The sequence below is a fragment of the Rhamphochromis longiceps genome, linkage group LG3 (assembly GCF_057381845.1).
Source record: "Rhamphochromis longiceps isolate RC_006_pf linkage group LG3, R_longiceps_female_GT1.1, whole genome shotgun sequence".
Lineage (NCBI taxonomy): Eukaryota > Metazoa > Chordata > Actinopteri > Cichliformes > Cichlidae > Rhamphochromis > Rhamphochromis longiceps.
This window is the reverse complement of record NC_140559.1, coordinates 58,653,138-58,677,004: the sequence shown is the minus strand read 5'-3', so window position 1 is coordinate 58,677,004 and position 23,867 is coordinate 58,653,138. Positions and strand designations below refer to the sequence as shown.

Genomic DNA, 23,867 nt, shown 5'->3' with positions numbered 1-23,867 from the left:
GCGATACAAAGCAAACCCTTCAGTGGAAAAAAATTTAGGTCCAAATATGACCAATAAAGGACATCATCCTGACGTCACTTTGGGCAGTGGGATGCTCTTTCTTCATCTCCTGCTCAATCCACCTATCTTCCACCTGGTCTCCTGCACACTATATCTGTCCCTTTACTAGTCATAGTCCATCTATTTAAAGTCCACACTCTCCTCCAGACTCCTGCCTTTCCTTCTCTCTCGCTGCCTCCTTACATGACTTCCCCCTTTTCTTTTCCTGTTTTTTTTCTCCCTGGCCAACAGAAGCACAGGTTCCAACAGCACTCTGTTTGCTAACAGCACCAGAGACGATAGTTTTTAACCCGAGCCCTAAGCCCTGAATGGCCCAGTAAAATCTCGTTTTGATTTTATGGTGGATGCCCTTCCGGATACCACTCTCCCCATTCATGCAGGCTTGGATCCAGCACTAGGAGTAAAGTAGCTTGTGCCCCTCCCACATGGCTGGGTTCACTTATGCAGACATAATAATAATAATAATAATAATAATAATAATAATAAATGTAGACAAATATACTTGGAACCTGCCAGAACCTTTAAAACTATGCTGATACAAATTCTTGGTCATACTACCCAGCCCTAATACAGCTACCATAAAGCTGTCACTAAAACTAGCAATGCGTGAAGATGTCTAAATGTCTGAATTGATCACAAACCAACTTGACAGCTTCTTGAGTGAAAGGAGATCCTTGGAGCACGACTGTGCAGGTGCTATTCTAAAGTGAAAACCTAGTGCGCGTGTGTGTGATTTTATTGTTAAAAGTAAAGTCGGTGTGTAACTGTATGCACAATCATCTGCACTTGTGTGTGAATGACTCATCCACAAGCCATTGTCTGACATGGGAGACGAGCCCATAGACATTAGCTCGCCTGGATATACACTCATTACTGTTTCCTGAAATACATGGGAAAATTATATCAGCTTGCCACATGGAGCTTGGGCGACAAAGGAAATGATGGCGTCCTTTGTGTGAAAGACAGAAGGGGCTGAATTCAAGAGGCTCTTAGCATGAGGGCTGATGACAGGTGTGATACGAGAATTTTGTGATGGCACACTACAGGAGCCCACGAGTGGTCTGTAAATGTGGCGTGGAGAGGGGGCAGACCAGACTGGAACACTCATAAACACAGCACACACATATCTCCACACACGCGCAGCAGGTTGGAATCACTGCAGCATGTGTGCACAGCATGGTCTGCAGACACACACAAATACGCAGCTGCTGGCAGCCCACAGCGAGTGTGTGATTGTAACTCTCTGGGGTTCCGTATCTCATATGCGCGTTGTCAACTAGGTGTGTCTCTGTGTGTGTGTGTGCGCAAGTGATGGTATGTGTGCATACTCGCCCGCGCAGCTGTCGTGACCCCATGCCACTGTTTTGGGCTCACCCACCACCACCACTATGGGAGGATTAGCCACCCCACATGCTGGGGAGCACATCACGGCCAATCACATATTCATGGGAAATTCAATTTCTCCGACACACTGGGATGATTTGTGGCATGACATTGAGGCAGTACCGCACCCACTGGATTGTGTCACAAATTGAAAAAGCAAGCGGAGGACGTCTGTTACAATAGGCCAAAATACTGGAGTGTGAGGTGGGTTTATGATGGAGAAAAATAGTTAATGTGTGAGTGTTTCCAGTCCACAGCAGCGGAGCACAGCCAGAATTTGTTATATCCTTTCTTATGGCCTGAGGGAAATTCATCTGCATATCAACAGCATTGTACGTCTCTGCCAGCGGACAACAAGGAGGCAATCAGCTTGCTTATTCACACCCTCTGTCTGCATGCCCTATTTCACTTTCCATTCCGGTGCAGATGTTTTCACAGCCCCCACTATTACACAGTAACATGGATTTGTACCAGGTGTTCCCTACCACCCCGACACCACCCCTTTAGCATCATTAAAATCATGCATCCCATCTATCTAAAGATAAGCTCATCTGCCAGACAGATAAGGAATCTTCTCAGCAGTAATGGTGATGGTACCATGGGGACCCACATGTTGTGCATGCGCTAACTGAAGCCAATCAGCATTTCACACAGTTAGCATCACCTGTATAATAAGGTCACAAACTCCTAAATTCCCCACAGTGCAATGCTCATTTCACTTTCTTTCATTTTCACACTTTCCAGCAGCATTTGCCTGAAACGGTGTTGCTGTGTTTAACAGTACAAATGTATGGCACAGATCAGGAGGAAGTGGGGGAATGGTGAGAGTTCATTTTGTCTTCACTTTCTATCAGGGTGGATCTCAGTGTGCGGTAAAGCTTCTTTTGTGCGGCACAAAATTAGAAGAGACCAATACAAAAAGTAGCAACACAAAGAAAAAAACGACAGAAAGACAGAAAATTAGGAGCTTTTTAAAGATGAAGATATTTCCTGTGAGATAATCCTCTCTCTGGGTAGAGATTTTGAGAAGGGGAACCTTATTATTGTCTTTTATTTTGTTACTTTATCGTCTCTCTACCCAGCAGCATGTCTTCTGGGTAGAGAGAATGCCTCCTTAGGTTAGAAAGACAGTGATGTAAGAAGATTTTAGCTACTAATGCAGCGATTAAGCATAAAAGAAATACTGTAAATAACAGGGATAGTCGAAATATTGTGGACATCATCATGATGGCAGATTGCCCTGCCTCTGAAAGGTCTAATTTATTTATTTTTATTTCTAACTATATATCAGTCTTATCTAAGAGTGTTTTCCAAATGAATAAAAAGGTCTGAAAGGAAGAATAACATGCGACACATTTATCTACCTATTAAATTGGCTGCTAACCTTGACTAAATATCCCTGCTGTCAGCCTCTAGCAACAACTTATTAATTAGAATGGCAAATTGCCGTTAAAAACATTCCACACGGCTGCTTTTCTCCGAGGTCTACCACTTCTCAAATTTGGTGCGAGAGTCCACTGCTCGACTTAATTAATTTGCGAGACCTTTGAGGACTCCTGCAGCTCACGCTAAGACGACAGACCTGCTTGCATAATTATCCACCATGTTTACACACCAGCAGACTTTGTGCGTACTTTCTGTGGTGACGAGCAAATATCCAACCCTTTTTAGAAATGCAGCAGGAGTCATCATTCAGGGCCAGTGCACCTCACCCAGGAGCTTCAACCTGGCTCTATGTATTGGAGGCAGTGCTAATGAGAATGAGGTCATGGGGAATTTGGCAGCCATTGTGACGGATGTGGAGAGAGACACAAGCCAGAGCTTTTCTCCCCTTTCTCCCCACCCAGTGTGTCAAAACATGCTGAGTGTTGGGCCAGTGGCAGCAGCTGATGGGGAAATAAGGGCAGCTTCTTGGCAACTGGCAGCCATGTTGGAGGCCAGCTCCAGTAAAAGGATTTATGAGGGAAGTGGGAAGAAAGGGAAAAAAAAGGTTCGCTTTATCTTTTCCATTTGACTAACAACCAAACTGATGCAGCGATAAAGGATGCAAACAGAATCAATTAAAATAGCCCCAGTACTTTTCATTTACACCAATCAGACACTGTGTTCTTTTGCCAGTGAATAGCCAGTGACTGACCGCCTTTCACTGGCAGGAGAATTGGAGGAGGAGGAGTGGATTGAGAAAAGAGGCTGTGAGAAAGATGAGGTTTAACGGGGGGAAATGGGTTTAACAAGACTGTAGCAGTGCAGAAAAGAATGTCCACCTTCCATGGGCCACTGGAATGGAACAGATACAGAGACAGCAACCCACATGCATGCATGCATAAAAGTTGAAAAGCAATCCAGTGTCGTGTTTCATCAAGGACACAGTTTTTCATCGTAAAGAACTTCCTGTTCTGATGTTACTCAGACTAAGCTATTCTTCACAGTGCTGTGTGGGTAGAGAAACAAGGCCAGGTCCAACAGTGACCACATATCTGCAAATGACGTCATTCAGAAAGCAGCTTTGCAGACTTTCCTTAGAGAAAGATTTACTTCAAAAGAATCTAGGCTTAGTTTCAATTAATGACTTTCATTAGAAACCACTGGAGTGATGTGAGCAACTTGCAGAAGCCTCAAAAAACTAGTTCCAAAATGATGCTTTACTTAGTGCAGCTTGCTCTAATCATTTTTTACATCACGATACACCAGTTCTCCTTTCATTTGATAAATGAAAATCTAGCTGAGGTAAATGTACCTGATTTGGTCAAAATACATCTGGATATATGAGAAGAGATAAACTTGATTTAGTTCAGATCATTCAAGAATGTTTCAACTTAATAAAAAGCTGGTGACACTGGAAGAACAATGGCTACTTTTAACATGGAAGTCAGTTTTAATTTTTTTTTTCAATATTCAATATTAGTCAAAATGAAAAAACTAATCCCAACTAAAGGTTTTTAATTTAATATCTGGTCTTTAAGCTTGACCTCATTAGCTGTCCAAACTCTACTTCAGGTCCCAAAGTCAAAGGAACACTGCAGCATCACTGAGAGTTAAAAACTTTCTAAATTCTTTCATCTTTAATAAAATGATCAGTGTGTCTGCTCTACCAGGTGTAACAATGAAGTTTAACATCCAGGCATCCATGAAAAAAGAATTTATAAAGTTCGAATAGGGATTTCTGAAAAAATTAAAACATACAGGTCTGCTATTACTTTCGACATAAATGAAGACAGAAAATTAAACAGCAGTGACTTTTGTAGGGTTACTGAACTTGGGCTAGATGGTATATAATGATGTGCTATGTGGTGGCTAGCTACACAGCTATGGTTAGCATATTATAAACAGTGAAGCTGATGAACACTAACATTTTCCACTCGATAAAAGTAAACGTGATTGTCTGATGGTTAGGGACAAATGCAATTGCATGGCAGTTGTAGTAAACGGTCCAAACTTCAGTCAGGAGAACAACTGAGATAATCCATCCACAATACGAGGTTAGTCATTAATATACTGCTGCATGGGCTGGGCTGTAGTTACGTCGTAGGGTTTTAAAAACTGAGCTTTAAAATCAACAGTGGTGATAAAAACTGAGAGAGGCCGACGGTGATCACTGCCTTTTTTAGGGGCTTGTTCAAATTAAACAGAACACGATACAAAGCATTAAAACATGTTAAAAACACAACAGCCTTAATAAACGCGGAGCAGTTTGGACCCGGATGCAGGGTTCATACTTCATCACATAAAGACTGGATTCATTCATTCATCATTTACAGGCTTTATAAAATGACCTATCCCCTTCAAATTACATCCATACTGATTGTCCACAAGAAACAGCCCAGATTCATTTGAATTTATTGAACCACTTCTGAAACTTCTGGGCAGCACCAAATCTGATGCAACAAAGCACCTTGACTGAATGTTGCACAACGGTTGACATTCAAAATTGAAATGCACAGCATTGGTTCAGGTAGGCTGTCAAGTCAAGCTCAGCTGCCATCCCATCAGATCAATTGATCTCAGTGCCAGCTTATATCATCTGATGGCTCAGCTAATACCCTTCAAATCTTATCCCACAGCTGCTCCACACTGCAAGCCGCTTTGCAGGCTGCTTTCACCCGTGCTCCCCCCGTGACGCTGTATCTGACTCAAACAGTGTTATATGTTTTGCTGCTAATGCCTGCTCTGTTCTATGTTGATTCATGCTGCTGCTGTCCTTGCCTCTGGCTTTCCACGTGTGCACATGGAAGGGCGGGAAGTTGTGCTCTCTCCCACTTATGGAAGACAGGGAGGTCCCTGAACAGAGCCCTGCTGCCAAATATAAATTACTGCAGATGGAAATAATCTTCCTTTTACTATAGTCACTGTAGTGCTCCAGACTAAATGGTGGCAGGTTGACCTTTTATAACAGATGCAACCTGGTCCCAGTAAAAGGCAAAAAACTGTGCTGTACCAGCAGCTGTAGAAAATTCACCTTATATTAGGTTTTTCAAGATAAAGATTTTTTTTCCTTGGTCTACATTACTACCCAGATGCCCATGTGTCCTATGAACTTGCAAATGGCCAAAACTACATTTTCAAGTAGTTGTCAAAGTTTTGAGACTGTAATAATGGAAACTGTTGAGGAAAGTGACTTCACATTGGCATTTACAAGCTGGCACCCGATTTCTACAGGCTAGGTGTATCATTAGAAACCCTTTTTTGACTTTGATGAGTAATTCTGTAAAAACCACACAGTCCAGAAGCATACACGCATCTGGCAATGACCTACACAATGATCCCACAAATCAACACGGACTTCTCTACAAAAGCAGCTTCACAGATCTCTCCCAGAGAAAGAAAAAAGCACCACACGCCAGATATCGCCTGGTGGTTTGAGCTGCATTTGGCCCTAAGCTGTTTTTCAGAGGCAAATGGAAAGAAAAAGATGACAATGAAAGAGGGGATTAACCACAGCAAGAGAGGAGATAACTAGTTGGGCCTGTTGCTGAATACACACAATAATTTCTTTTTCTAAAGTGGGGGCCGGGGGAAAGCAAGATTTCTTTTGCCAGCCACTGCTGCCCTGCTGGAGTGTTGTTCACCTCAGCACGCCAGCGTGTGTGCGTTTGTGTGTGTGTGTGTGGGCAGGGGGTCATCCAAACAATATATTTGCATACAAACAGCCTGTCCAGATTCACAAGTGGGGAGAAGTAGACGAGGAAGGAAAGGGGCAGGAGAAGAGGCAAATGTGGCATTTTGCATTTTTCTGAAAGAGAAGGTTGGAAAGGGGGATTGTTTGTTCTCCTTGGGTGCTGGGGGGCTTTCAAATTTAAGCAGAGAGGAGAATCTCATTACCTGAGTGATGCACCGCCTGTGTTTACACACATAATTCCAAAGAGGCTTCAACATTCCTTCATTCACTCACCTTGCTTTTTCTTTCTTGGTCAGAAGAAAACAAGTTCCAATTGTAATAATAAACAGACCTTCTCAAGCACAGAGAGAGCGTTCAAATGTCTCTTTTTCCCAGAGCAGGGCTGTCACAGAGAGGGTGCTTCAGTAGAATTACTTCTCTGAAGTTTGTCCCCAACGAGAGCACTTGAGAAGGTAAGAACAATAAGGTAAGCCACGAGGAAGAAAACTGTCTCTCTATATTGTGGAGTAGCATGGGCCAGTAAATAATTGTGTGTGTATGTGTGTGTGTGTTGTTACTGCTTTTGATTTGTTTTATTGTTGTTGTTGTTTTTTTTTGTTTGGGGGTGGGGTGAGGTGGGGTGGGGGGGCATGTATGTAAAAAAGTCATCTACATGCTGCAGCTGTTTACTGTCACCAGGGGGCAGTGTCACAAACCCTGTGAACTCTTCTTGGTTATGCTGTTGTTGGTCGTTCCCAGCCAGGAAAAGATCAGACTTATACCAAATTAAGAGCTGAAAAGTTAGCAGCCGTTCTTTTAATATCTTTAAATATTTCCGCGCTTTTCCCACTCATGCTGAACTCTACAATCACCTCCTTTCTGGTTGCAGCTCATTTTTCAACCAGTCAGCATTCAACTTATGCACAGTATCATCTACATCAGGCTACAAGCTGTGGGGATTTTGGAGGACTACACACAAGCATGTTTGCAAAGGCTGCATGAAGGCAAATACCAATGAAAATTGACAAAATTGCTATGACATAAATTTGCCAAAAGGTCATAAAGTATTGTTAAAGTTTTGTACACAATGATATTTATTTATTCATTAAATAAATCAAGCAATGTGTGCACCACAGATGTTGAGGAGCAGCGGCTCTACTCTGAGCCCCTCCCAAATGGCAGAGCTTCTCACCCTATCTCTAAGGGAAAGGCCAGCCACCCTTCGGAGGAAGCCCATTTCTGCCGCTTGTATTCGCGATCTCGTTCTTTTGGTCACTACCCACAGCGGCGTAGATCGACCGGTAAATTGAGAGCTTCGCTTTTACATTCAGCTCTCTCTTTACCACAACAGACCAGTACAGCATCCGCATCACTGCAGCCACTGCACCAATCAGTCTGTCGATCTCCCGCTCCCTTCTCCCATTATTCGTGAACAAGACCCCGAGGTACTTAAACTCCTCCACTTGGGGCAGAGTCTCGTTCCTGACCCGGAGTGGGCACTCCACCCTTTTCAGGCTGAGGACCATGGCCTCAGATTTGGAGGTGCTGATTCTCATTCCCACCGCTTCACACTCGGCTGCGAACCGTTCCAAAGCGAGCTGGAGGCCATCACCCGATGAAGCCAACATGACCACATCATCTGCAAAAAGCAGAGATGAGATCCTGAGACCACCGAAGTGAAAGCCTTCCGCCACTTGGCTACGCCTAGAAATTCTGTCCATAAAAATTATGAACAGAATCGGTGACAAAGGGCAGCCCTGGCGGAGCCCATCACCCACCGGGAACAAGTCCGACTTATTGCCGGACCAAGGTCTTGTAACGGTCGTATAAGGACTGAATGGCCCGTAGCAAAGGGCCAGACACCCCATACTCCCGGAGCACTCCCGACAGGACACCCCAAGGGATACGGTCGAATGCCTTCTCCAAGTCCACAAAACACATGTAGACTGGTTGGGGCAAACTCCCATGCGCTCAAGTATCCTCGAGAGGATAAAGAGCTGGTCCAGTGTTCCATGACCAGGACGAAAACCGCATTGTTCCTCCTGTATCCGAGGTTCGACTAACGGACAGACTCTCCTCTCCAGCACCCTGGCATAGACTTTCCCAGGGAGGCTGAGGAGTGTGATTCCCCTGTAGTTGGAACACACGCTCCGGTCCCCTTTCTTAAAGATGGGGACCACCACCCCGGTCTGCCACCACCCTGGTCTTTTTTGCAGTTAGTGGAAAAAAAAAAAGAGTCAACAAGAAAACATCAATGCATCATCATCATGCGAGAATTAGATGTCATCCAGGCCTTTGTCTTTAAGACATCCTTGTAATTTAAGTAGTTGATTTATATTATGTAACTTCATGGAAAAATAAAGCTTGGTATCATCTGCATAATGATGAAAATGCATGGTTTTCTAATAATACTGCCAAAGTTAAGGATGTATAATGTAAAAAGTATTGGTCCCAGCATGTAAGCCTTTGAAGCTCCATGACTAACTGTAGAGAATGAGCAAGACTCCCCATTTGCCTGCACAAATTGGAATTTATGCAGCGCAGTTCCTTTACCAATGGTCTGTTGTAATCTCTGTAGTAAAATATTGAATTGAATGCTGTGCTGAGATGTAACAGGACAAGCAAAAAAAAAATGTCAGAGGCCATAACAAGATTGTTTCTGTGCTACGATTTACTCTAAATCCTGACTCTTCATCTCTTCAATCTCTTCATATAAACCAGTCATCAGAAAGGATCAGGTGATGGTTTAACAACTACTCTTAAAAATTTGTCTAAAATTAGCCAAGACAGCTGAATCAAGCAATTACGTAATAGTTTCATCACCTGTTAGCATAGAAAAAGAGTAAATTTGTGTTTGGTCAATTATTTCTTTGTTGTAACAATGCTTCTTGGCAATAAATCTGTTTGGCATTGGCAGAGAAGATTTGGCAAGTTTGTCATTGGCACAACTCACATACTCAACTCTGCTGCTCAACCTGCAAATGCATTTTCTGTACAAATGTGGCAGACGTGTAGGAATGGGGTCTAAAATGCAAAGAAATCTGAGTGATCAATAAAACTCCCTGCCAACTAATTTTGCCAGGGAGTGACAAGATAAAATATCACTCGTGTACATATTCTGCACTTATAATAATTTATTCCATATGACTCACATGTAGCCTGTGGCGTTATTGTCAGCTTTTATGCTGATAGAGAAGAGGATTATCATGCAGTAATAAGTGCCTGAAGGTGGATACAGCGCTGCACCTCTGCTCTTTTTTAGTTTTAGGATTTTGGAACTTTTTGCAGACACCATGATATCAAGGTTGCATTTTGGTGTTTCTTCGTAGGATTTCTTGTAATAGTTTAGCTTTTTTCCTGCATTTCAGGCCTTTTAACAGTTCCTTTTTTGTTTGCTTTATTTGGAATATATGTGCTATCTTCTGCTTCCTAACCAGAACTGCAGAACTGTGTTAGAAAGAAGGAAAAAGAAGAAATACTTGTGCTTATTGGTGCATCCATAGATGGATACCTCACACTAAAACATCTCACCTCCATTTTAAAAGCCACATAATCACCCCTGGTTTGTATTTAAGACTATTTTTAGAATCTTGCCAACTTCTTCTTTTACAATGCAGACTGGAATCACCTGATGCCACTGTAGTGACAAGCTGCACTCCAAACATTAAGTGAATTTGTCGCTGCTTTGCATCTTTGCTTTGACTCACTGGCACACATCTCCTTTCAATCAACCAAAAGTAAACCACACAGAGAGGACGAGAGCCACAGGGAGAGCGCAAGCTGCAAGTAGCAGCCTGGGAGCCCGTTATATTGTTGCCAGCGTCAGATCACAGCGCATGGCCTTGTCTTTTTCATGTAAAACAACCACTGTTTTTGACAGCACATTTGTTAAAAACCAACCGAGGAGTATGCAGAGTTTAGATAAAAGAAGCCTCAGTGCACAGTTACTGGTTGCCTGTTCTCCTTTTTTCCCTTCTTTCATTTCCTTTCCTCCTACACATGCTCGCCACCAACACCACACCTCCCATGATACACCGGTGTGCTAATTGCTATCAACATGAGTCACAAACATTCAGCCCACTTTTTTTTTTTTCAGGGAAAGAGAATTATTACTGGCAAGTTTCATGTCCATCAACACATGGATAATTCCTGTTTTCACTGCTTCAAATCGACTTGTGTGTAGGTGTGTGTCAGTGTGCGAGCACAGCTAGAGAGAACATCACTCCTGAACATGGGAGGCAAGGTTGCTTTGAATTGCACTGAGTTCAAACCTGGACATTAGCATTAAGGTAAATTTTCACCCAATCAGGAAAGCAGCAAAACTATGAAACTACATCAACTATAAAATAATTTCTCTAAAAACGCAAAATTGGGTTCCTTGGATGTAAACCTGAAGAAGCTCCCTTACAATTTTCTGAAATCCATTTACACAGATTCTCACAATGATAAAAAGAGCATTTCAGAGAATCCTCAGAATTCCCAGTTTGAAAAGTATGTCGTTCATCCACAAGGAATTACCAGAGAACCTTTAATTAATGCTGTTTTAAGTAAAAAGAAAGGGTGTGAAAAATCAAATTAACTGCTAATTAACTTGATTCACTTCAAGGAAAGTCTGAGTGAATATTAGCCAGAAGGAGTGCATGACTGGGCCTCATAGAGCCTTTAAAAATGAAGGAGAAAACTTTCATGATGCGAGGTGCTCCTAAACAATTAAATATAAGTAGATGAATCCACATTACCCAGGCAAGACTAGTGTATTTAAAAAAAACTAAATATTGTCAAGAAGTTATAATTTATTTGAATTAAGTACATTTTCATATATTCTATATTCATTACACATAAATTCAAATATTTTAGAGTGTTTTTGTGTAAATTTAATTACATTTATAATTCAAATTTTAATTTAATTTGTAATTTTGATGATTATGGCTCATGAAAATCAGAAAGCCTAAGATCATTCGTTAAAAACCCCAATTCATTTAAAAATAATTATGTTTTTATTTCTTTTGATAAGCACATTAAGTTTACATGGAATGAAATGTGCAATACACATAAACTTTATATTGACATCAGTGCAGCATGACGGGTATGGAATGCCAGGACTGACATAATGAATTAATTAAATACACCATTAAATAATTAATTATGTGGCAATAATTAAATAAAATTGGAAATAATTAATAAAAATGGGAAATAAACAATTAAATAAATATTTTTGACACATTTAATTAATTAATTATTTATTTCACATTTTAATTAATTATTGACACATTTAAATTATTTAATGTTGTATTTAATTAATTCATTTTGGCACACTTGACTCCTTCAGGTCTCACCATGAAATAATTTTATCTGTCAACCTCACCCATCAAACTCAGGGGGCGGGGCTAACGCTGATCGAGTCAAAACCATTGCTTTGGCCTGGTGGCCATTGTTTTTAGAAGGTGTTTCTGCACACCAACAACCGGCATGTGGAAACTGACAGAACTGTACTTTAAAAAGCCCTATTTGTGTGTCAACAAATACACTTTTAATATTTTTTAGCCGAGAATGTAGTGGTTTAATCTTCAGATATCTGGTTGGTTTGTCAAGATAGAGCCTCTTTGCAAAAGTGAAAACATCTGAACAAAAGTGCTCAGATGTTTTCAGAGACGTATTTAATTAATTCATTACATCAGCCCTGGTGTTCCATAGATGTGGAGGCAATCAGCTTGTGGCACAACTAAGGCGTCACTGAAGCCCAAGTTGAGTGTTTCTCTGCTTCCACTTCATTTGTCAGCATATGGAAGTATGACACACCCTAAATTCTTCTTGTAGATGGCTGCATCGCCTGTGTTTGATGGGGGTTTGTCCACTGTGGTTGTCCACTGTGTTTCATGTGGTTTGTCCACATGAACCACAGTGGACAAACCCCCATCAACACTAGCAAATGACATGGCATCCAAGTCTCAGACTGGGGAATTCATGTTTTCTTTTTTCTTTTTTTTAAGATTTCTAGTGGACTCCGAGGTAAGGTGCAAAAAAAAAATTTGAACTTAAAAAAATTTATAAATAAAAATCAAACATAATGGTGAAGTTTTAAACTTTGAGCATTTACTATGTATTTTTGTACTTGCCTTCAGCAATTGCCACCCAAAACAAGGACAATTCTTCTTGATGCCTGGCTTGTGTGAAAAGCTTCATGCTGTTGTTGTACAAATGGCTTACAAAAGAAAATGAAAATAAACCCGGTCCACAGGGAGAGGTGGGATTCAGATTCTGAGGGGGGCTGATAGAAAGGCAAAGGCTTAGCACAAAGGAGAGAAGATCCAATCTCTAAGTGTGTTACTGTGAACGCGAAATACTGGAGAAACCCTGCTGGACTGCATTTCACAATTCTCAGAGGGGCGCTATAGGGAGAGCTTTCCCACTAGTCCTCCAGTGGCTGGAGGCAGGCAGACATTTCCCACCACCCCTCACGCACACAACATACAACAAACCTACAGAAATACAGCAAGCGTTATATATCTATGCATTGTAATTTCCATAAAACTGTGTGAAAAGTTAACTGGTCTTTTTAAGACTTCATTTTCAATAATCTGTTGACAGTTTTTTTTTTAAATTTACACCCAAAAGGATAACACTCATGAAGAGGCCAATGAATATAATATAATATAATATAATATAATATAATATAATATAATATAATATAATATAATATAATATAATACAGTATATGTAAGTGGCTGTCCTTGGGACACAAATAAAATTCATATTTGTGAACTTTATCTGCTTTAGATCACAAGACACCGGTTATAACACTGCGTGTAACACTTATATTTTTGCCTAAGTAACCAGTAACCAAGTGACAGTAAAAGTGTGCAAAGTGCTCAATGAAGCATCCAGTGGGGAACGTGCTTGTGCTCTAATCTACTCGAAATGCTTTCATGATAAATCTAATTTATCATGAAAGCATTTATCCTCTGGACACTGTGAATACAAAGGTTTAGTCCCATAAAGTCTTTGGTAATGAATCTTGATCTAATATGGTGTTTGTCCTAATTGTGAGAGAGGTCAGCAGACCACTAAACTTATAATGAAATCACGCAAAGAGAACCATAAATCCAAAAATGGGAAATTTCATGCTGGTCGTCCAGATATCTGACTTGGCTGAGACAAAGACTAACAAATATTGTCAGAATCCAATACGATGGTTGCCACAAAGCCAAAGGTCACATTCCTTTGTTACTGAAAAGTTCACGTTTGGAGGTACAAGGGTTTCACCTGACAATCTCAATATGACTGGCATATATTTATGCCAGAGCTCTACATAAAATATGCAGGACCTCAGAGACGTGCATGGTGAGGGGCCATTCTAAATTCATATCAGGAACCAAACCACTGGAAGACCCTGACAGGATTCCAATGTGGGTTACCAGGGCAACACGAACAGGAACGTTCGACCATGACAGCTGAGCTGCAGAAGATGTTGAGAGGAGCACAAAACAACAGGGGAACGAAGCAGAAAAGAAAGCCCTCTGTTTACAGGGACAAATCTGGAAAAACAATGAGCACATGCTGAGAATATTTTTGCACCGTAACAAAGGGCTGAAAATTTGAATGTTCAAGCAGACGAGGGGCTTTCTTGTGTCCTGCAGTTTGCCAACTAGCTGTTTTGGCAGCCGCTCTGGTAACCAGTATCCCTCTGATCCATTGCATGTACAAATATACAAGTAAACACACATCTTTAATAACTTTAAAGTCTTTGAAGGTTTCCAGCCAGAAAACAAGTTAAAGAGCATACAGGAAAAGAGAATAATTGTATAACAATGCACCTCACATACAGAGCAAGCAGTCTGTGAGCACTGACGCCAGCAGCCTCAGAATAGCCTCCAACTCAAAGGTGATTCGATGCTTTTATTTAGCTCCTGGGCAACCAGCATCTGCCTGGTGTCACTGAGCACTTAATTAGACAGTAACACTACAGTAGCATGCTGCCTCATGTACTTTTCCAAGGTCTTGTTAGCAAGTTAACCATAGCATTGAACTGGCAAACACTACCTACCGCCAAGTGGCAAAGAGCAGCCATGTGCCAACACTGATGAAGGCTTCGGATAAATATCTTATTGAACAATGAGCTTGATGGTCTGCTGTGCTTTTATTTTTCAGATAATTAACTTGCACTTGTAGTCTGTGTTAATTGTGCCAATAGATATATGCACATCGTGCTTCAAACTCAGGACTATTACCATCTCTGCAGTGTTAGATAGCCAGATTAGATTTAAGTGATGTGGTCGTGAGTAGCTAAACCTGACACTGGTTTAAGTTACATATTTATGCTGGTATGTTTTTGACTTCAACCACTTAAATGGTTATAATATTCAGAAAGTAACAAAAAGGCAAGTTTACTTAGAATGTTTGCCTTATCATGTATTTTCACTTAGTATAAAGATCTTTATTTCACCAATATAAAGATCTCCACTGGCACCAAGAGTAATGAAGCACCTCAGTCAACTTCTGAAGGGAATTCTGAAAAATTATAATCTTACTCCTTCACTGTGATTAATGGATTTGGTCACAATAGCAATCTATTTTCATGATAAAGAACATAAATCATCAAAATGTCAACTGTCATGTTGTAGATGGAATTAGTATGAAACAATAATAGTGTAGTCACAGACAATTCCCGTGTTTTGCATGCTGGAATATAGCTGGATATCCCAAAGAAATTCTGGTCATAATCCACTGAGAAAATATTGAACTAACATTATTATTCTGCAAAAGTGGCTTAGACTTTTTGTAATTCAAAATATAGCTTTTGGAACATTTAATATTTTAAAGCAGTCCTGGGATGACATAAGATGACAGAGATATATCGTCCAAACCCTTACAGTAGCATTATGCACAGCAAGCATGACAATGAAGCCCGGAGCCATTCAATACTGTGGAGTGACACTGTGACATGCTTAGATGTGTCCTGAAGGCCTTGCTGGTTGGCAAGCGTGTTGTGGTGATAGTGCACTTTATAATTTGGAGACAGTGTGCGATTCATTTTAAACAGAGATAGAGGAGAAGTGAGTAAACAGCTCTGATGGTCTGTCTGGGGTTTGGAGTATCTTTTTAAGCAGGACCAATGAGGACAGACAAGATAAATGACGAGAAAGGCTCTCCTCACATGTGCAAACAATTTTCCACCGCAGAACGACCAGGGGCCAAATAACCTGTCTGTTCAGTATGTGAAGCGTGAACAAATGCCTTTCACATTAAGTCAGGACCCAAGAGACCCAAATGTGTGTGTGCACGTGCATGTTAAGAATATGGCCACGTATTGTTACAGCTTGGACGTGTGTGTGTCCATGTGTACACACCTGCATGAGCCATGATTTTGCATGCAAATAAAGGAAAGCAACCTTATTATGAAACCGGCTCCCTCTAAATACTCTATTTAAATTCAACCAATATGATGTTTAGATAAGACGTATGCAGCAGACAGATAATCCCCAGACCCAACTGACTGAAATGATGCATGCAATCTGAAGATGGTGTAAGCAAGGTATCCAATGGGGATGGTGTATTAAAGGTGGTATTACCTACAATTCTGTAATATGCAACGCAAAGACAACAGTTAATGTGGACGATAACATTGACATTAATACTATCAATTGAGGAATAGACTGAAAATGGTGAAAAGAAGGATGAGTATACTTAGGTAGTTATTCTATGTGCAATGACAAGGAGCATAACAGAGGTAAGTGGAAACAGCTATTCACTGCTATGAGCTTCTCACTTTGGGGAGCTGTGCATCACTTAGACTTAACTTTGACTCCTGATCTAGAGCCATCTTTAGGTTGACATTAGGACTTTTGGTTGTGCTACTACATATTCGCTACGGTTGCCGGTTCAATTCCAGCCAGAGGTACAAATCCCCCTTTGGGTTTGCTTTGGGAAGGGCATCTGGTGTAGAACTGTGCCAATTCAAACATGCAGCGCCAACTGCTGTGGGACCCTTGTGACAAGGAAGCAGCTGAAAATAGCTTTTAGTCATGCTACTGAAAGTGGTACATCAGCTTTGGGCAGAGGAATGTAAAATGTAATTAAATAGATTGTGACAGATTTCCACTCAGTCACTTTGAGTCAATATCTGACCGATATTCTATATAAGAAATTATTTGGTTGCACCCCTAGTTAGTAATGTGGTTTGCATCCAAATTCAGTGTTGGGACGGTTACTTTTAAAATGCATTCCACTACAGATGCCCCAACTACATGAATGTAGTTGGGGCATCTGTAGTGGAATGCATTTTAAAAGTAACCTGCTCTGTGCTTTATTACTATTACTGAAGGTTACTCGCCATACCAATACCAACTAGATTTTTAAATCTTAATATAAAACGAGTAACAGGAGGAGGGTGGACATTAGGTAAGGCTGCACTTTTTGCAGCGATCTCGTATAGCAAACTATTCTGCGCGTATATAAAACAGATCCGCGGCTCCGAACCGTAGTAAAGGGATCTCTGGCTAATAAGTTGGGTTCCGTGTCATGCTTGTAGCCGAAAACTGCCTATTGCCTTCATATTAAATCATTTGTAAAAATATTTTTTCATGTCATTATGCGTTAGAGCCTCGGCGTGGAATTACCAAAAATAGAAAGAGCATAGCCTAACATACGAAACAGGAAAAGACCGCCGTGTAATCAATTTATTTCAACAAAGTAACTGTATTCTGAATACCAACTTTTTAAATAGTGGAATTAAATGGAATACAGTTACTCATATTTTGTATCTTAAATACATAAAGCTGGTACATGTATTCCATTACTCCCCAACACTGTCCAAATTGTTCCATACGTACATTGTGGACAGCTTTCTAGTCAGTCACAGATTAGCATAGAGAAACCGACAACCATTTAAACTTAAGAGCAACTTCGAATCACCAGTTTACCTAACCCTACTAACTGCAAGCTGTGGGAGGAAGCTGGGGTACCAATGTATACAGGGGAGTGCAGGCAAAGCCCACATAGTCCACCCAGGACAAATGGCGGAATTGAACCTACAAGTTTATTGCTACAAATCAACAGTGCTAATCACTGCATGACCATGCTGCCCAACATTCAGCATACAACAAAAAATATATAAATTCTGCTTTACTCCAAAATGTGGCCTTAGGATTAGGGTTAGGTTTAAAGACAGAGTGAGCAGGAGTTTTCAGACCACAGTGGTCTTCAAAGTGGTCTTCTCTCCTGAGCCTGGTTCTGCTGGAGGTTTCTTCCTGGTAAAAGGGAGTTTTTCCTTCCCACTGTTGCCAAAGTGCTGTCTCATAGGGGGTCACATGATTGTTGGAGTTTTTTTCTTTATGTATTATTGTAGGGTCTACCTTACAATATAAAATGCCTTGAGGCGACTGTTGTTGTGATTTGTATAAATTTAAAAAAAAATCAACAACAGCACACATAGGCTTGCAAATTTAAAAGCAGTGTGACTGACATGCCAATGTTATTGCCACAAAACAATCAATCCACAAAAAATGTATAGAGAAACTCCACTAAATATTGAGGGCTGTTTCCCAGCCAGTACAGATCCGCACATCAGGGACACACATGTAGACATTAATGCTTCACATCACCACAGAGAGGACCTAGAAATAAAGGGAGAGAAATAAACACAGAATTCCCCCAGGCTAGTCGACAAGTCAAGGAGAGAGATCCGAGGGAGAGAATCACAAGGAGAGTGCTTTCAATAACGGAGGTTTCCATCATTCAGAAGTCTGGTATAACCACTCCATCCAAAGTGACTCCAGTTCAGAGCTTCCCTAAACCTGCATTCTTTTAATAATCCGCAGGGAGCAGATCCTCTGGCTTCTAGAAGAACTTCAGTTGTATAAAATTCAGATACCTTAACCTATGACTCAGGCAAACACTTTCCTGATGTATCTGTGATCTTTATTGTTAGTCTGAAGTCTTATTGGTTAAAACATAATATTAATTTAGTACATTTTTCAACTTGATCAACATCATGAGTTAAATGCTGTCTCATTTTCAGTTTATGGAAGAACTAAAGCAATTTAATGGACTATACATCATTAGTAGTGTCATATAGCAATCACTCCATATCCAATATAATAGTAATATAATAGTGAGATATGTGAATATACTTTTCTTTGAACATTTCTCTGAATATGAGCAGTATTTGGGAAAAACACAATCAGTCACTGGGTAAATAAATGTATGTGGTGCCATTGCAAATAATTTGGTGAGTTCTCTTGTATACTTGAAAGGGGAGAATTTTCTTATCATTAATAACAACTTGATTTCCATGAAAAGCAATTAAGAATTTCATCACAATGGTTACTTTAGCAGCAGGAGCAGGTTTAAATAGTGAATTTTAACATTGAGAAATAACTCAATGTTAGTGCAGATAAAAGAATTCAATCAACCTGAAAGAGTGCGATATAACAAGCCTGCTGCTTTGTTTTCTCTTTCATACAGTTGGGTCCATAAATAGTTGGACAGTGAACTTTTTGAACTTTTTTTTAATCTTGGTTCTGTACATTAGCACTATGAATTTTAAATGAAACAACTCAGATGCAGATGAAGTGAAGACTTTAAGCTTTAATTTAGTAGGCTGAACTAAAAAAAAAGAGGAACTCCTAAACCCTTCCTCCAATTTGAATGTGGGCGATCGTGGCTCAAGAGTTGGCAGTTTGTCTTGTAATCGGAAGGTTGCCAGTTCGAGCTCGGGATCGGACAGTCTCAGGTGTTGTGTCCTTGGGCAAGATACTTCACCCGTTACCTACTGGTGGTGGTCAGAGGGCCCGGTGGCGCCAGTGTCCGGCAGCCTCACCCCTGTCAGTGCGCCCCAGGGTGGCTGTGGCTACAATGTAGCTTGCAATCACCAGTGTGTGAATGGGTGAATGACTGAATGTAGTGTGAAGCGCTTTGGAGTCCTTAGGGACTAAGTAAAGCGCTATACAAGTACAGGCCGTTTACCATATCCTCAAATGAAAGCTTGCATTTTACACATTATATCCAAGTCCGTTATATAACTATAATTGGAATACGTGTATGTGTCAGTAAACAGGTAAAAAACTACACTTGTACACTGTATTTACTTAATGAGAGATGCAGACATATAATACACTGGATAATCAGCTAAGTAGTACTGGTTAATTTATTTCTTTATTTTGGTATTATTTTATCTTCTCAGTCTTTTGTGGTTCATGAATATTTTCAAGGAGCTGTGACCTTTAACATGTTCTGTTTTGGATTATTAAATACCAATTAGGTAGAACTTGGACTGAAAATAATTTTTACTGCTTCACTGATTCTGTCTGGATCTAAATTCCACCTCTTCTCACTGCTCTGTTGTTCTAAAGCAGCCTCTCTCACACAAATATAACTGTGTTCTCTGTTCTTCAAAGACACCTCTGGAGGTAGCCTGAGGGAAGGCTCTTTTATGCTTTAAGCCATCAATTGACCAATCAAGGATTGCCCAAGAAAAGTGACAGTTGCCACGGGGACAGAAGAGAGTACACAGAGCAAACTATTTTTAATGACAGCACTTTTACTGAATAAGTCTAAAAAACACTTTGTAGTCTGGCCAGAAGTTGACGGGGCCCAGAACAGCATATACACATTACATGCAATAATTAGCCTGAATAACTAAAGGAAGGCGTGCATGTTATCCTTTTTTTAACTGCTAGGTGGTCTCTATTACATCTCTGACAAGCCATCATCAAGACCGATGCGACATCTGAAGTCTTCTGCACTCCTGACCCTTTCATCAAGGAATTACATTTGGAACATCAAAGATGCAAAAATGACATCATGAAACATGAAGAGAGGCAGAAATTCCTTTTTCCCTTCCATCAATCTGCTTGCTGTTCATAAATGTCAGCCTTAGGGAAATTGAATGGCACCATTTTTCTGTGTTTATTAGGCTGGGATGAACTCAGTCTCATCGACCTTTCAGAGTACATACCCACACCAAGTTAATTGAAGATAAGTCAAACTTGGAGTTCCAATGGCTGGCAGAGTCTGAGCGCTAAGATCCCCGAGGATACATTGCCTCGATTAAAAGAAAAGAAGAAGAAGAAGAGATGAAGACAGGAAGTTCATTGCAAGATAGGCTTGAGTCCACTGGGAGAATGTCAATTTTTTATTACTTAAATACTTAAATTTAGAACACTTGCATTCAAATCATGATTCCATCTCTCTCCCGCAGCAAACACCAGTATACTGTGCTTTCAAGAGCTCTAGCTACTGGCACTGACCTTAAATTCTACTTGCATTTCTACCCACCAACAAGCAGAGCTGCCTGCATCACCTTTAAATTCTCCTTAGCCTCCATAATCCTACATTTGTTACATTATGTTATTTAGCAATCAATTTGTTATGAAAGTTCAGGAAATTCCTCCTTCACATTATTTTTCCACCCCCAGGAGTGGTTACAGCTACTTCTAGGGACACATTTAATGTGATAGTCTGACAAAAAGGCTCTCATTCCAAGTGATGTCCCCACCAGACACCATTTTCCACCTCCCCACCCAGCCTCTGTCAATATACATCACAAAGACTACTCTTGTTTAGTGTAGCTGCTGTGATTAAAGTGAAGGCTAAGAAAAAACACAGTATGTTCTTAGAATAGCTGTATCATACTTCGGGCTGTTTCACCCACAACACAGATAATCTAAAAAATATGTCTATGTAGGCTATGGGTTTTGCTATTTTGACCCCTCTGACAGCATTTAATAATGCTGTCAGAGGGATCTATATCATATATATGCCACAAATGTCTGAAATCTGTCCTACATGTGCTTTATTTAAACGGCAGTGGCTGTGAAGGTGTAAAAAAGTTGCCTAGACCAAGACATCCATTTTCGTTTAAGCCAAACTGGGTTCCAAACCACAAATAAACAAGGCACTGCAAAATTCATGAATAAAAGGCTCCATCAATATTTCAGTCATGGCTTCATGTAACTAAATTAAGTACCCAGCTGTCTGTTTAGCGCGCACCCCTTGTCTCCACACTGGCTCCGTGCTCTCGGTGCGTCCTTGGACTTCCTAATGTCATGGTACACAATGGCACAGGAGGTTGTAATTCAAATTGGGGTCAGGGGACCCGGGGCACTAAGTGAACATTAAACCGCCTCCCATCCGGTTGGCCTCTGCCCCAAATTAAAATGAGCCATTTCTTCTTTTTACTTCAATTACGTTGCGTACGAAAAAAGGGGGTTCATAGTAAGGAATCCGGTAATAATACGTTCCATTATGAATGTTTGACTTTCTCTGAGCAGAGTAAACAGACAATAACAAGATGTTCGTGACCCTGAGCCACCCCCACCCCCTGCACGAAGCCATTAAAAAGTCCCGATGTTTCAACAAAGCCCGGAGCCTTTAAACATCCACGGCGCCTCCAGGTGGACCACCTGGGTGCATAAAAACCACACCGTGCCTCTTCTCCCTGAGAGGCGCGCAGTGTGCGTCTGCAGCAGCCGCAGCAGCAGCCTACTGCGAGAACAATAACTTGTTTTTAGTGATGTGCGCTGACGCTGGAGTGACGGATGGTGGAAGGTGACAAAGAAGGGACTATAGGGATGGTGCATGAACCAGTGGCTCGAGACGGGACAGGATGAGGAGAGAGGCTACTTACGCTGCTGTTCTCTCCTGTCCAGTGGACCATCGCCTGGTTGTGGGTCGCATCCCCTTTGAGCACGAACGAGCTGCTGAGCAGGGACATTTGTTTATCCCAGGACAGGGCTCTTCTGAAGCGGGGTGTGCTCCCCGCCCCGACTGCTTTCTGGCCCGGCAGGAAGCCTCTTTCTCCGCCGTTCAAGTCAAACGTGCGATCCTCCCAGCCTCGCCGGTTTAAAGCCACGCTGCCACAGCGCACGGGTCCCGGTAGTGCCATCCAGGCCGAGACGGTCAACAGAAAGACGCAGAGGTACGCAGCAGCTGAACCCGGTTCTTCGGGACGGAGAGGTGCCATGCTTTACGCCGTACTAGCGCCCGTAACGCGGAGACTGATGAAGAGACTGCTGATGCTTGTGGGAGATAGATAGGTGTATACTGTAAACCGAGGAAGAGAGAGTGAGGGAGGGATAGAGGGAGGGGAACTGGAGCGAAGTCAGACAGTGAGAACAACGTGGACGAGTCTCGGTGCCAAGTACGAACCACAGGACGATGCAGCGGTGCCATCTGCTGTCCTGCAGCTGTACTGAGCTCGCATCACTCCATCCATCTAAATAAAGAGTTCCAACATGACGGCAGCACTGCCTAAAATCACTGCCGTTATTTTTAACAACATTGTGTGTTTCTTGTTGGTTTCAAACTGAATTCGACCGTGATCAGTGTCACAGTGATCCACAACTGACGTAGTGGTGCAGTGGTTTAGTCTTCGCGACCTTCGTATGCTTATCTGCTGATGTCAGGGCATAGACTGATAATCAGCAACTCCTGATGGTCACTTAGTAACATGCTTAACCACTGTTGAGTCTATAGCTTTTTTGTTCGGGTGGGAAATATGCTGAAAATACATTTATGTATTAAACTTACATACACACTGACATTTTCTGAGTTAGATTTAGTTGCTTATTGCTTATCTGTTTTATTCTATTTGTTATATTTATGAGTACCATGGACATGTTTAGTAACTTTGTGTCAGATAAAGTGAGGGTTGAATGAGTTGGTCATACGTTCTAATTTATATTTATTTCTTTAACTTATCTTTTTCTTTAATTTAACTGATAGAAACAATAAAATGACCTTAAAAAAAGCATGCGTGACATCCGTCCCTCTGTGTATTGGTTGCCAGCTGGCCAAAGGGTCAGAGTTCACATTTGATCTCACAAAGTAATAGCTCCACTCCCTGCGTCTGTTCTCGTATCCAATTACACTTGGAGGCAGAATTAAACTATGACTCGGTGGTTTTGTAGTATTTGGGGTTATATGTAAACAAGAGTTCACCTTTACTTTCAGATTACATGTTTTTCTAATATAGCAGGTATTATTTTTGCTCATATTAGAGATAAATCCATAAAAACACTGTACAAAATCAAAAAGCTTAACATGTTTTTATTAGTCTCAGGGTTTGCTTATAAAACTGAAGGGTTTAACTATGGTAACCTTAGTAACTGCCATTTCAGTGCGGATTGATGTAATGCGGAAAACATGGAACATTTTGAGAGTGATTATAGTTCCATGAGAATTACCGTCCCAATTTCTTTACAAAACTGTGGGCCTATAAAACCCTGGGTCTACTGGTTTGCGGCTCTAGGTATATAAAAATGAAACTCCATTGAATATCAGTTTTGCCTGTGGATTTCTTCCTTCAAATCAGGCTTTCCATGATCAAAAG

General features: G+C 41.1%; 1 protein-coding gene across 4 annotated transcripts in view; it reads right to left on the bottom strand.

Moving 5' to 3' along the window:
- The window catches only part of sorcs2 (sortilin-related VPS10 domain containing receptor 2), a 387,417-nt gene extending 364,213 nt beyond the window's left edge, over window positions 1-23,204 (bottom strand). For all 4 annotated transcript variants that reach the window (XM_085400490.1, XM_085400491.1, XM_085400492.1 and 1 more), the window contains exon 1: window positions 22,164-23,204. In XM_085400490.1, coding sequence (XP_085256616.1) covers window positions 22,164-22,499 — 336 coding nt within the window. In that variant the 5' untranslated portion in view covers window positions 22,500-23,204. The remainder of the gene's footprint in view (window positions 1-22,163) is intronic.
- Window positions 23,205-23,867: the final 663 nt, after the last annotated feature.